This window comes from Zootoca vivipara, chromosome 9 (assembly GCF_963506605.1).
Source record: "Zootoca vivipara chromosome 9, rZooViv1.1, whole genome shotgun sequence".
Taxonomy (NCBI): domain Eukaryota; kingdom Metazoa; phylum Chordata; class Lepidosauria; order Squamata; family Lacertidae; genus Zootoca; species Zootoca vivipara.
The window spans coordinates 17,860,056-17,873,470 of NC_083284.1; the positions used below are offsets into that span (position 1 = coordinate 17,860,056).

The window sequence follows — 13,415 nt, forward strand, 5'->3', positions numbered from 1 at the left end:
AGTGCCTGCCACATATTGACTCAGACTGGTGAACCAACAGTCCTAGTAACATCAACCCACACTGCTCCTCCTCTCAAGAGTGATTTTGCAAGTCTAATTGAGAAGAGTTTTATCCCCAAGCAACGGGCAAAGCAGAAGTGCATGAAACATCTAATCTGTGGTGAGATCCACTGACCTCATATCCCTTCTGGACCTGATAGATCTTACCATATCCGCGAAGGGCAAGAACTCACTTTGCATATTCTGTCAGAAGCAAGGATGGGATTTTCTGAAAATCTTGATTTTGAGTTAATCCACATGGATTTTTAAAAATCCCTGTTTAGCTTCTAGATCTTGACAAGAAAGGAATAATTTCTTTTTGCTGGTTCCACTAAAAAGAGAAACAATTCTTGCATATTTATATACATCAAGTATAAAACTACTGTATATGCAGCCCTCTATCAACCTGAGCCTCCTGTTTTCATTATTCTATTATTTTTAATGGGATTACCAGTATTTTTCTGTGTATTTTAATTGTGGATGTCCATTTTAATGTTTTAATAGGATAGTTTTATTGTGTGTTTTAATTCTAATGTTTATATTTCAATGCTTGTCCAATTGGTTTTATACAGAAGTACAGAAGTACTGTTTGTGGGGGACAGGAGGCGGGCAGGTGTGGGGAACTCCCTGGTCCTGAATGGGGTAACTGTGCCCCTGAAGGACCAGGTATGCAGCCTGGAAGTCATTTTGGACTCATAGCTGTCCATGGAGGCACAGGTTAATTCTGTATCCAGGGCAGCTGTTTATCAGCTCCATCTGGTACGCAGGCTGAGACCCTACCTGCCCGCGGACTGTCTTGCCAGAGTGGTGTGTGCTCTAGTTATCTCTCACTTGGACTACTGCAATGCGCTCTATGTGGGGCTACCTTTGAAGATGACCCAGAAACTACAATTAATCCAGAATGCGGCAGCTAGACTGGTGACTGGGAGCAGCCCCTGAGACCACATAACACCAGTCTTGAAAGACCTGCATTGGCTCCCAGTACGTTTCTGAGCACAATTCAAAGTGTTGGTGCTGACCTTTAAAGCCCTAAATGGCCTCGGTCCAGTATACCTAAAGGAGCGTCTCCACCTCCATCACTCTGACCGGACACTGAGGTCCACTGCCGAGGGCCTTCTGGCGGTTCCCTCGCTGCGAGAAGTCAAGTTACAGGGAACCAGGCAGAGGGCCTTATCGGTAGTGGCACCCGCCCTGTGGAACGCCCTCCCACCAGATGTCAAAAAGGAAAACAACAACCAGACTTTTAGAGGACATCTGAAGGCAGCCCTGTTTAGGGAAGCTTTTAATCTTTAAGAAATTAGTGAATTCTAATATTTCTGTTGGAAGCCGCCCAGGGCGGGGTATAAATAATAAATTTTTATTATTATTATTTATTACTTGTAAACTGCTTAGACACCTATTTTAGCATTAAGCAGCATATAGATCAAATAATACTAATACTATAAATATCATATAATATTGCAATATAATACAGCCCAGGTTTCCTAAATTGAACAGCATATAAACATAAACTTTTTTATGGAAAGGACAGTGCAAAAGTGTCTTGACTCAAGAGTGCACTCAATGAAAAAGATGATCTGATGTGGGCAAAGCAGAATTGGTTTGGAACCATTAAATTATGTGTACAAATTTATTTAAAATGGGCTTCTCTATCCCTAATAAGAAGTAACGAAACTACTGCTGAGAGATGGGCAAACTGGCTCTGAGATCTTTTAAGTGGAGACCAAATTCAGAAGACCAAATATGGTTTGTCCTTTCCTGCTGAACTTAGCCCCTTGCCTCAGTTTTGCACAGAAAAAGGATTCTGCTAGGGGTCTGCCAATTGCTGCCTCCCCACCTGAGACACAATGATCATGTTACAAACAAGCACAAAGGTGAATGGTGTATGTTCAAAAATTGATCCCCAAATGCAGTCAGCCTTTGCTTTTCCTTTGTCATCACAGGGGCTATAAAAGGAATCCTTTGGCTGTGAAGCACACAGATGCAGTGGCTACATTTGGAGTTATTTGTCTTATTGCTTTAAGTTCACTTGGCAGTAATTTCTGCCTTTCCTCTTTCTATGAATGGTGGACCGCTTTTCCCTCATTGCCTGCTCAAACCATTTTTAAAGCACATCACCATTGACAACTGTTGAATAAGCTCCCAGCATGGTTTTTTTTAGTGCTTTTATTTTATTGCAAATAATGGAAAGGAATTCAGACACCTTCTGCCTTTTCCTTCCTTCCTTCCTTCCTTCCTTCCTTCCTTCCTTCCTTCCTTCCTTCCTTCCTTCCTTCCTTCCTTCCTTCCTTCCATCACCTGTCTGTCTATCATCTATCTATCTATCTATCTATCTATCTATCTATCTATCTATCTATCTATCTATCTATCATCTATCTATCTATCATCTATCAATCTATCTATCATCTAATCTATCATCTTTCCATTACTGTCTTCTGGTGGCACCTTTTCTTTTCTCATATATATCTGAAGCACCTATGCAAAAAGCAGCTTCAGAGACATTTTCATGGGGATTCCGGCAAGGAAAGAAAGAGTTAAAGTCCCCCTCCACTCCCTAAACAGTCCTGCAGATGCTCAGGCTCCCCTCTGACTGCTCTAGAAATGTCCTTTGCTGATTGTTGTTGTTTAGTCGTTTAGTCGTGTCCGACTCTTCGTGACCCCATGGACCATAGCACGCCAGGCACTCCTGTCTTCCACTGCCTCCCGCAGTTTGGTCAAACTCATGTTCGTAGCTTCGAGAACATGATTACATTACATTACCTTTGCTGATTACATTCATACAATTACTTTGGCCCTTAAGCGGAGAGTTTTAGATGTAGAGACAAAAAGGCAGAAAGTGTACTAATGACTTTCCTGTTCACAGACCCACCCACCCCCAAAACAAGAAAGAGGGACAAGAGTTCTACCCTACAGATAATAGAGGTCTAGGAACATGGGACACGGATGGTGCTGTGGTCTAAACCACTGAGCCTAGGGCTTGCTGATCAGAAGGGCGGTGGTTCAAATCCCCATGATGGGGTGAGCTCCCGTAGTTCGGTCCCAGCTCCTGCCAACCTACAGTAGCACTTTGAAAGCACATCAAAGTGCAAGTAGATAAATATGTCCCGCTCTGGCGGGAAGGTAAACAGTGTTTCCATGTGCTGCTCTGGTTTGCCAGAAGCGGCTTAGTAATGCTGGCCACATGACCCGGGAGCTCATGCAAACAAACGCCGGCTCACTCAGCCTATAGAGCGATATGAGCGCCGCAACCCCAGAGTCATCTGTGACTGGACCTAACGGTCAGGGGTACCTTTACCTTTTGGGCACAAATAGCCTTTCTTTCTGTAGGGGCAGGATTGGGGCAAGCTGGACAACCTCAGGAGTAGGATTGTGAAGCCCCATGGAGGGGACTAACAGAATTCAGCCATAGCAGGAAGGCAGCCTCAACTGATAGAGCATAGCTTGGTGACTGTGTGCTGAATGGGGTGTGAGAGCAGGCTCTTGGTGGTGAAGGAAATATATTCTGCACATGTTCACAGTCACATGCTTCCTGCTTAATCAAAGGGTGTCAAGGACTCATAAAATGGACCCTGGGTCCTGTTATTATTACCTGGCCTCGCCTTTCCCAAGGAGTCCAAGACAGTGCTCATTGTTTTGTGCCCTGCTCATTGTATTTGCATGTGGAGACCCTTTAACCCAGCCTAGAAATAAATTCAGACAGGACTCAAATTTTTGGTTTGGTTTTTGGCAGAATTTAGGCCACAACGTTATTGATTACAAATCAAGTAAGTGGTTGCATAGGCTCTGGTTCCAAAGCTACCTAGGGTAGCGCACTATGAGTCAGCATAGGATAGGTGAACATCTGGGACGGTGGTCCTCACACAGCCTGGCCCATGGTTCCCCCAGATGTGCCCTGAACTCTGGAGGGGGCACAACCCCGCTTGGGGAAGACCAACCAGAAGTCCCAGGATTCCACTTAAAGGAATACCCATGGATAGGGTTGGCTAGGCATCCTGCCACCCCTATCAGCATGAACCAGAGCCTATCCACCAACCTTACAGGTTGTGACGATTTGCTACATGGCAGGCAAAACCAAAGTGGCAACAGCCAATCAGCCAAGTGGGGGAAATCCTTGACGTGCCCCAGCCCTAACAACGGCATAGCAAGGTCAAGTGCAAGCCCTAAAATTAGGGAGAGGTGGGTGGGTGTTTCGGTGCACAGTAACCTGAGAAGAAGATCTCTAAGGTCACGTGCAGCGCTTAAATAGTGGTCTCTCTGACTCTTGAGACTGGCATGCCCTTAGCTCAATTGCACCCCGTCAGAGAGACCACCAATAGGGTGTTGTGGCTGCTCCAATAGTCCCCGCCCCAACACCTAGGCCTGATTGCAGGGGCCCACCGCAACACATGCCCTCTCTTGCAGGGAGTACCCGATTTCCACAACAACCCCTTAAGGTAGTTACTAAGACTTCAGTGCTGATACTGATGACTAGTTCACACTCAAAGTCCACACTCAAATCAAGCCATGCTGTTTATATTAACAGATCTGATAGCTACACTTCTACTAGGCTGAGTTGTTTAAATCATAATCAATAAATGCTTTGATTTAATTAACATGATTAATTGTCATGTACCCCCGGGGAGTTGAAGGTCTGGTGGGGAATCAATGTTATATTTTGTGTGGTGTACAGCCTCACATTTGTTTTAGGCGTGATTGTGCCATGTAAACTGTAGGATTAAATTGAAAACTAAAAGAGGATAATTGAAAAGCAAAATGTACCTTTTAAACAGGGAAATTAGATGCAGGCTAAACTTTTGTTGCCTTAGCTCAATAGTATCATTTAACCAAAAAAAAAAGGCGCTGTTAAAATAGACTAAGCTGAAAAGTTAATTATATAAAAAGTACACATTAATGAACATAATTAAAAATGGACTTTTGCTGACCTCCGAAGGGAACAAAGGCTCATTGCAAACTTCACAGGGTTTTACATTTGGCAAGAGCAGTACAGTATCTGTGGTAATTAGACTTTCAACACGTTTGGCTATGCTAATTGGATCTAAGTTCTAATTAGTTTCTTTATGTAACTAAGAATGACACAGTGCTGAATGAATTTAATGTGCTTTTACAGCTCAACCTGGCTGTTGGCATCAGTTTCCATCCCTCTTTTCATGCAGAAGGCTTGCCTTTATTTCATCTGTGAGATGGCTGTGATTAATTTTTACAAGGAAATGCATCTATGGATGTTTTGAGTCTGACTGGCCTTTGGATATTTGTGTGGATTAGCAAGTGTGTAGTCCACACCATTATGTCAATCACAGAAACTGGAAAGGTTGCCTAAGGGCCAAACTAGTTGCTGTGCTAAGGATTATTATTATTATTTATTTATACCCCGCCCAACTAGCTGGGTTTCCCTAGCCAATCTGGGTGTCTTCCAATAGAAATATTAAAATACAATAATTTATTAAACATTAAAAGCTTCCCTAAACAGGGCTGCCTTCAGATGTCCGCTAAAAGTCTGGTAGTTGTTTTTCTCTTTGACATCTGGTGGGAGGGCGTTCCACAGGGCGGGTGCCACTACCGAGAAGGCCCTCTGCCTGCTTCCCTGGAACTTGGCTTCTCGCAGCGAGGGAACTGCCAGAAGGCCCTCGGCACTGGACCTCAGGGCAGAACGATGGAGGTGGAGACGCTCCTTCAGGTATACTGGATTGAGGCCGTTTAGGGCTTTAAAGGATGTGACTCACAGCAGCCATAAAGGGCAATCATGTGTCATCAACAATTTCCCAACATCACTTTCTCTAATAATACTTCTTTCATGAATAACTAGAACCCGAGGACATCCAATGAAGCTGAATGTTGGAAGGTGCTGGACAGGGGATGGGGGGAGAGAAGAAGAACAAAGCACAGTTAAACTATGGAGTTCGCTTCCACAAGAACTAGTGATAGCCCACTGACTTGGATAGCTTTATAATGATTCTGGACATATTCATGATGAATAAGGCTAAAAGCCTCAATGAATATGTGCTACCTTCGCTGCCAGAGGCAGTGTGCCTTAGAAAGGCAGTTGCTGGGAATTGCGAATTGGGGGAGTGCTGTTGTGCAGAGGTCCTGCTTCCTGGCTTTCCATGGGCTTCTGGTTGGCCACTGTGAGAACAGAATTCTGGACTAAATTCAGATGCTCAGTGCTGACAACACTGGAGCCAAAAAAAGGCACTAAACTCGACAAGACACACACTATTAACAATCGCATGAATAGTGTTTTTAAAGAGCAGACAGGTGGCATCGACGCCCCACCAAGTTGAATTGGAGTCTTAGCAGGGGTGGAGGGACTTTAAGCCTCCCCCCTCTGTAGGGGTTCCCATGTGGATCAGAAACCCTGTGCCTGCTATTTGCTTAGAAAGGAAAGCATTTGGTGGTGCTAATCATAGGTTTCCCCTGATGTACACAGGTAATGTTGTTGGACTGCAGTTCCCATTATCCTTGGCCATTGGCTATGCTGACTGGACCTGATGGAGTTGGAAATCCAACAACATCTGGAGGGTCACAAGTTCCCTATTCCTGATCTTAGGATTCTAATTTCAAAGGAGATCCCACAGGTCTGGTGTCTGCCCACCCCTAATCTATAGAACCATTTTAAAACCAGATTTTATGGCATGGCTTTATTCACTGAACTTTGGGAATCATGCTGTTTCTGAAAGTGTTGACAATTTCTTGGCATCAGCTCCCAGCACATATAACAGAACAATGCTTACAAGCTGTGACCTGCCAAGCTCAGCACAGCCCACCAGCCGTGCATTGTGGCCTGCTGTGGCCTTATTTTTAAGTCTCTCTCTAGGTTGGTTCACACACCCATGCACATCATTTGATTTTTCTACATTTGCATACCTGCCAACATTTCTCTGATGAAAATAGGAATGTCCTGTTCCATAATAATAATTTTATTATTTGTGCCCTGCCCATCATACTGGGTTGCCCCAGACACTCTGGGTGGCTTCCAACATACATAAAGGTAAAGGTAAAGGGACCCCTGACCATTAGGTCCAGTCGTGACCGACTCTGGGGTTGCACGCTCATCTCGCTTTATTGGCCAAGGGAGCCGGCATACAGCTTCCAGGTCATGTGGCCAGCATGACTAAGCCGCTTCTGGCAAACCAGAGCAGTGCAGGGAAACACTGTTTACCTTCCCACCGGAGTGGTACCTATTTATCTACTTGCACTTTGAGGTGCTTTCGAACTGCTAGGTTGGCATGAGCTGGTTCAGAGCAACGGGAGCTCACCCCGTCGCAGGGATTCAAACCGCCGACCTTCTGATCAGCAAGCCCTAGGCTCTATGGTTTAACCCACAGTGCCACCCGTATCCCTTCCAACATACTTTCCCCCCAACATACATAAAAAACATCATAAAACATTAAACATTAAAAACCTACCCTATGCAAGGCTGCCTACAGATGTTTTATAAAGATTGTATAGTTACTTATCTCCCTGGCTTGGGGATCACATAACTCCATACCCCCCAACACTTCTCTGGTGAAAATAGGGATGCCCTAAGGAAAAGCAGGACATTCTAAGATCAAATCAGAAACCAGGATGGCTTCAGTAGAGTCGGTACTGCCCCTGGAAATTAGGGACATTTGGAGGGTCTGCATTGGATTACTCTATATTGAATGATTGGCAGCTCAATGGCTGTATGAATAGTATGCATTAGAAAGCTTTGCATTTGAGGTGACATGAAATCTCTTTCTGAGTTATTTTATCTGCAAAGGTTCATTATGCTCATGCTAGTCATCACTGCATCATTAAGTGAACAGCCTGCATGTGTGAACCAAGTCTTCTTCTTCATGATCAGATGATACCAATACACCATCCCATCTTTTTTTGCTTGAGCAATTAAAGCACCAGAAATCTTAGGATGCTAGTATCGGAATGCTCAGTGGCTCACTAATTCTTTTGATTGCTGATGTGAGTTTAACCTCTAAGCCCACAGTTTATAAGAATATAAGAGCCTTCTGGATCAGGCCATCTCGTCCAGTATGCATTTCCCACAGCGGCAGCCTGGTGCCTTTAGGAAGTCCACAAGAACGACCTGAGCGCAAGAGGGCTCTCGCCACACTTGTGATTCCTGAAAACAGACACTCGGAGGCATATTGCCTCCAACCATGAAGGCTGAACATTGCCATCATAGCAACTCATGCAGAAACTAAGGGTTTATCCACATTTCCCTTTCCTCAACTCTTTCCAGGCACCCATGTTTGCTCTGGAGCTTTTCCTGCAAAATCCCACTTTTTAAAGCTCAATCAGAGCAAATGGCAATCTGCTTAAAACCCAAATTGACATTTGCTCCAATCGCAAAAAGCAGGTTTTCGCAGAGGCAAAAAAAAACCCCAAACACCCCACATTCAGAGCTATTAAGTGCAGCCCTGTGCCTGGAAAGAGCAGGGCAAAAGATAAATGTGGATAAACTCTAATTATTTGATCTTATTTTGGAATTTTGTACCTGGCGTCTTGTGGGTCTGTCAAACACCAGACCTCTTTATTAATGACTAAATTGTTTGAGTATCCCCTTGAACTTTTTTTAGAGGGCCAGGGGAAAAAACTTCCTAATTCAGGCTCCCACCAATGGAGCTGATTAGCGCTCTAGGCCATTCCTGTGCACTTCATTTGTCCTTCTAATCCCACTCTGAAAGCTTTCTTAGCTCTTGTAGATTATATATTGACTTCTCCATGCACTCATTTCCTTCAAAGGTTGCTGAAAAGTACCCTACTGTTGCAAACACTGGATAAAGGGGTTTGGCTGCGTCTTATGTTCTGCTGGCCAGGGATGATTAAGATGCAGTTCCATGCATTTCATATACCCTAGTGTCGAAGGCACCTTATAAAGAATAAAAATTATATTATTAATACATATGATTTCCTCTGATGATCCTAGGCCAGTTAGGAACTCTCCATTAACTTCAGGGAGAGGCTGAACAAGAACCTGAAAGTGACCAATCTGCAAGAAGATATTAATTTTATTATTTTAGCAACAAGCCAGCAGTGGATAGCATTTCCCAAAAAGTTGCTGTAGAAATGGCTACACATAATGGTGAGTTCAGTTTAAAGGGATGCACACAACTCTCTTTCTAGAAAGGTTGTTGCTAGAGCAAATGTCAAAAAGTATCCCTGAAAAATGATCTATGAGGGTAGCACTGAAATTCCTCATAGTCTCAACTTTCATACTGAGAAGCCTGGTGGGCAACATTTGGCTCATGGGCCAGAACTTCACCATCCCTGTTTTTATGCCCCTCATTGGCTTCAGAGTCCACACTAAATCCCATCTCTGTTATTTAGTTTACTGTCGGTCCCTTACAATATTGACTGGTGCTCAGAATGGGTATAGACATTTAGATACACACACCTACCTGGACCTACAGAGTCCAAAGAGGCTCTCAAAATAAGCCACAAAATACAATGAAACAATCAGGACAACAACAAGCCTGCAGACAGTTAAAAAGTTGTAAGTAAAAACAACTATAAATAACACTAAAAGACACCAAAAACCTCAGAAAAAAATCAATCAATTTACTCGTTCAGAGATATTAAATTATGTTTTTGTTTGACAAACAACTCAGCTAACATTGCAGTGAAAAGGCCCACTAGTATTCAGTTTGGCCTCTCAAGGACAAAAGTATTCATATAACAAAATATTCAGGCTGTGGTGGAAGAAGTGGTGAGATGGGCAGTGATTTCAAGATTATAGATAAAGCCAGAGAATAGGTTCTCTCCATTCTGCCAACCTAACATGGCATTAAGACAATTAAGAAATTCTCTAGCGATTAAGGTTATCCAACCTGGTGCTCTACAGACATTGTAAATTATGATTCCTACCAGCCCCAAGCAGCATAAATAATAGTCAAGGATAAATCAATAACCCAAACCTATGCTGGGAGATGCAGTCCACAATATCTGGAGGACACCATGTTGTCTATGTCCTCTCTAAATAATTTGTGGACAGGTTCATATAGAAGTAATCTTTTCAGTATCCTTTTCTGCTTCACTGATGATAGGAGATGATTTTTTTGTGTCTATAATAACCAACGCATATTCTCTTTTAATCATGAATGGAAATCTTGTTGAACTACCCTTCCCATCGTTCTTGACCATTTGACATGCCAGCTGGGGCTGATGGAAGTTGGAGTCCAACCACACTTCAAGGGCGATAGGTTTCCCCATCCCTGCTTTAAATAGAAATAACTCCTCATATTTCATGATCAACAGAGTGACACATTTTTTTCTGTGTTTCAGCTGGGCTGCTGGAATCCTGTCACCGGTCTCAACGGCTCATTAACAGACAGAAGGCTGGAGAATAACATGCGTGGGGTGGTTCTACGTGTAGTGACAGTACTGGTAAGCAGAATCAGATTTTCCTCTTGAAATAAAAATATATACTTTCTTTTGGCTTCTCTTGCTCTTCACTTACAGTCCATTGGCTACTATTTAGAAGAAAGAGCAAAGCAAAAAACTATGACGTTATTCTACTATTGGATGGAAATAATGTGAAACTTTTCTACTGACTGTCACACCATCAGGCTTATATTTGTCAATACTGGGTTGATGGGAATTTTTGCCACCCCCCAAAATAATTATTTTACCAATAGAGTTAAATTTCAGCATGGGAATTAAATGCATTGTTCTGCTTCTTCCACCACCATGTGCTAAGTTATGTGAGCCATGTCATTAGTTGGAAAGGGCAAAACAAAGTGGGCCCGTTAGCTCAAGCTCTAAATGATGCATAAGAGGCAGTCATCCACCAATTACTGCAGCAAATTGATTGCCGTTTCACACAAATTACTGCACTCAGAAAATATTAAAGATAATCTTAGGGTGAATTACATTAGTTCAGTAAAACAATTGCTACACTCTTGTCAGCCATTTTTTGCTTTTGCTTTCTGAGTATTCTGCGTCGTATGCCAGGCAGAAATCAAGGCCTGAAAAAGATTACGATGATTAACAATGATTCGAACAGCTAAAATTTACTATAAGTGCTATACACAGATTAAGAAAAAGACAACCCTGCCCACAATTCAATTCAATTTTATTTACGGTCACAGACCAGCTCACATACAGAATAAAAATCATAAAACTCAATGGTGTAGCATTAAAATTTACACGGCAGGGACGGTACACGTGTATATATTACAGCATTTAGAATCTGTAATTTAAAACTGGGTTGCTAAAATATAACCTAATATTGCCATTGGGGGCTTTGATCATTGTGGTGACACCGCTTGTTCCCTGAGTTTTATGGCAGTCGCACAAAATTTGGCTACTTTTATCGTAATCTCAGGGTCCTTATCTTCTACAAGGAATTTTAGGCATTGGGATTCGGATTCATTTGAGAAGTTTTGCATAACAGGAGAAATGAAAACCCGGCGTATGTCATTGTAGAAACGACAGCGTAATAAAATGTGGGAGGCAGTTTCTACCTCCGACATACCGCAGGGACCCTGCCCACATACTTACAGTCTGGCAAAGCAATTCAAACCACCTTTGTGCCAGGCTGGGAGGAGGGGTTGGGTTAGGGCTAGGCAGAGGTGCCCCTCCACACAGCTCCGCTAGACTGCAGCTGGCCACCACCTATGGAGTGATGCCTCTTCCACCTGTTGAACAGTGGGATCTGTACAAGCAGTAGACAGTGGAGAGTACCAAAATGGAACTTAACTGGCACAGGGCTGAGCTGCCTTTGGATCCACTGCCCTCTTTTAGAAGCATGATGACAACTCGGCCATACTGAGTCATGCCATTAATCCATCTAATTTAACATTGTCTACTCCGACTGCCAGTAGTTCTCCAGAGTGGAAAATGACAGAGGCCTTTTGCATCCCTACTGAGATGCCAGAGATTGAACCTGAGACCCTCTGCATGCAAAATGTGTGTTCTACCACTTACCTATGGTTCTTTATCTGGCACTGACAGATCACCATTTTTAGAAGACTGACAGAAACTTACTTTGGATGTTATTTGAAGTTCTTTTTAGTAGACCTTGGTTGCATGTTGCATGTTGTTGTTGATGTCATTGTCATTGTCATCTTGGTTTTTGATATTGTACCATCTAATCCCCCAAGTCAGGAGGATTCTCAGCTGCTGTGAATGAGTTCCAGTTTTAATTGTCTGCAGATTCTCCTTCAACCAGCATTAGTAGTGACACAGCAAACAGGTCACAGGGAAACAGTTTCTGACCCACAGGACTCTCAGTTCAAGACCCACAGCAGTAACCCCTTCTCCTTTTCAATGCTTTGTGTTTTGTAAACAAGACTCATACCTTTTCCACTAGACTAAACTAAGTTGGAGTGAGCAACTGCAAAGTGACAAGGCTGTGTTATTTGTAGTTTGTGTGTTCCAGCTAATTTGATGTTCATCAAAGTAGCATCGCAATAGCAGAAGCTGGTCTTTGTACTTTGCTTGCTACAGATTCAAAATGGATTGAACATAATATCCCTGCAATGAAAATGCTCAGTGAATGTTCCCCATCAAACATAATTCAAATTAGTTTCTCATTGTATTTTCCCCTGCTTCTATAATTTCATCCCTATTTTATCATTTCAGTTAGCTGGCCAGCATGCGTTCTTCTGGCAAACAACTATATTATGAAGATTTAGTGACTTTGATACTTATGGGCATAGGAAAAAGAAATGCACCATTACTCACACCAATATAGGCTCATATGATCTGAGACAGAGAGAGATAGAGATTTAAAGTTCAGGATTTCACACATGACAGATTGGTTATTCCACCTCCATCCTCACACCTGCTGGTGTTCACCCCGCAACAATTTTTGTTTAGAAAACAATGAAAACACATTTCACCTGAATAGAAACCTATATTTAAAATGTGCCCATATGCATGTTCAGTTGCACAACATTTTTAAATAAGAAAGCCTGGATTCAGATACCCAGTTCTTTCAACCATTTGGTCTACTGTCCCAATCCCTAGGCCATCATTTCATAGAACTGTAGAGGGGGAAGAGACTCCAAGAATCATCTAATCTAACTGCCTGTAGTGCAAGAATCTCAACTAAAGCATCCATGACAGATGGCTATCCAACCTCTGCTTAAAAGCCTCTAAAGAAGGAGTGTCTACCACCTTCTAAGGGAATACATTCCACTGTCAAACATTCTTCCTGATGCTTAATCAGAATCTCCTTTCTTATACCTTAAATCTACTGGTTAGGGTCCTACCCTCTAAAGCAGCAAAAAAACAAGTTTGCTCTGTCTTCCATGTGACAGCCCTTCAGATATTTAAAGAGGGCTATCATGTCACCTCTCAATCTCCTCTTATCAAGACTAAACATACCCAACTCCCTCAACCATTCCTCATAAGGTTTGATTTCCAGACCCTTGGTCCTCTTGGTCAGCCTTCTCTGA

General features: G+C 42.8%; 1 protein-coding gene across 1 annotated transcript in view; it reads left to right on the forward strand.

The window, feature by feature from the left end:
- GRID2 (glutamate ionotropic receptor delta type subunit 2) overlaps window positions 1-13,415 on the forward strand; it is a 266,673-nt gene that overhangs the window by 161,023 nt on the left and 92,235 nt on the right. The window contains exon 7 of the mRNA XM_035112437.2: window positions 10,297-10,398. Coding sequence (XP_034968328.2) covers window positions 10,297-10,398 — 102 coding nt within the window. The remainder of the gene's footprint in view (window positions 1-10,296; window positions 10,399-13,415) is intronic.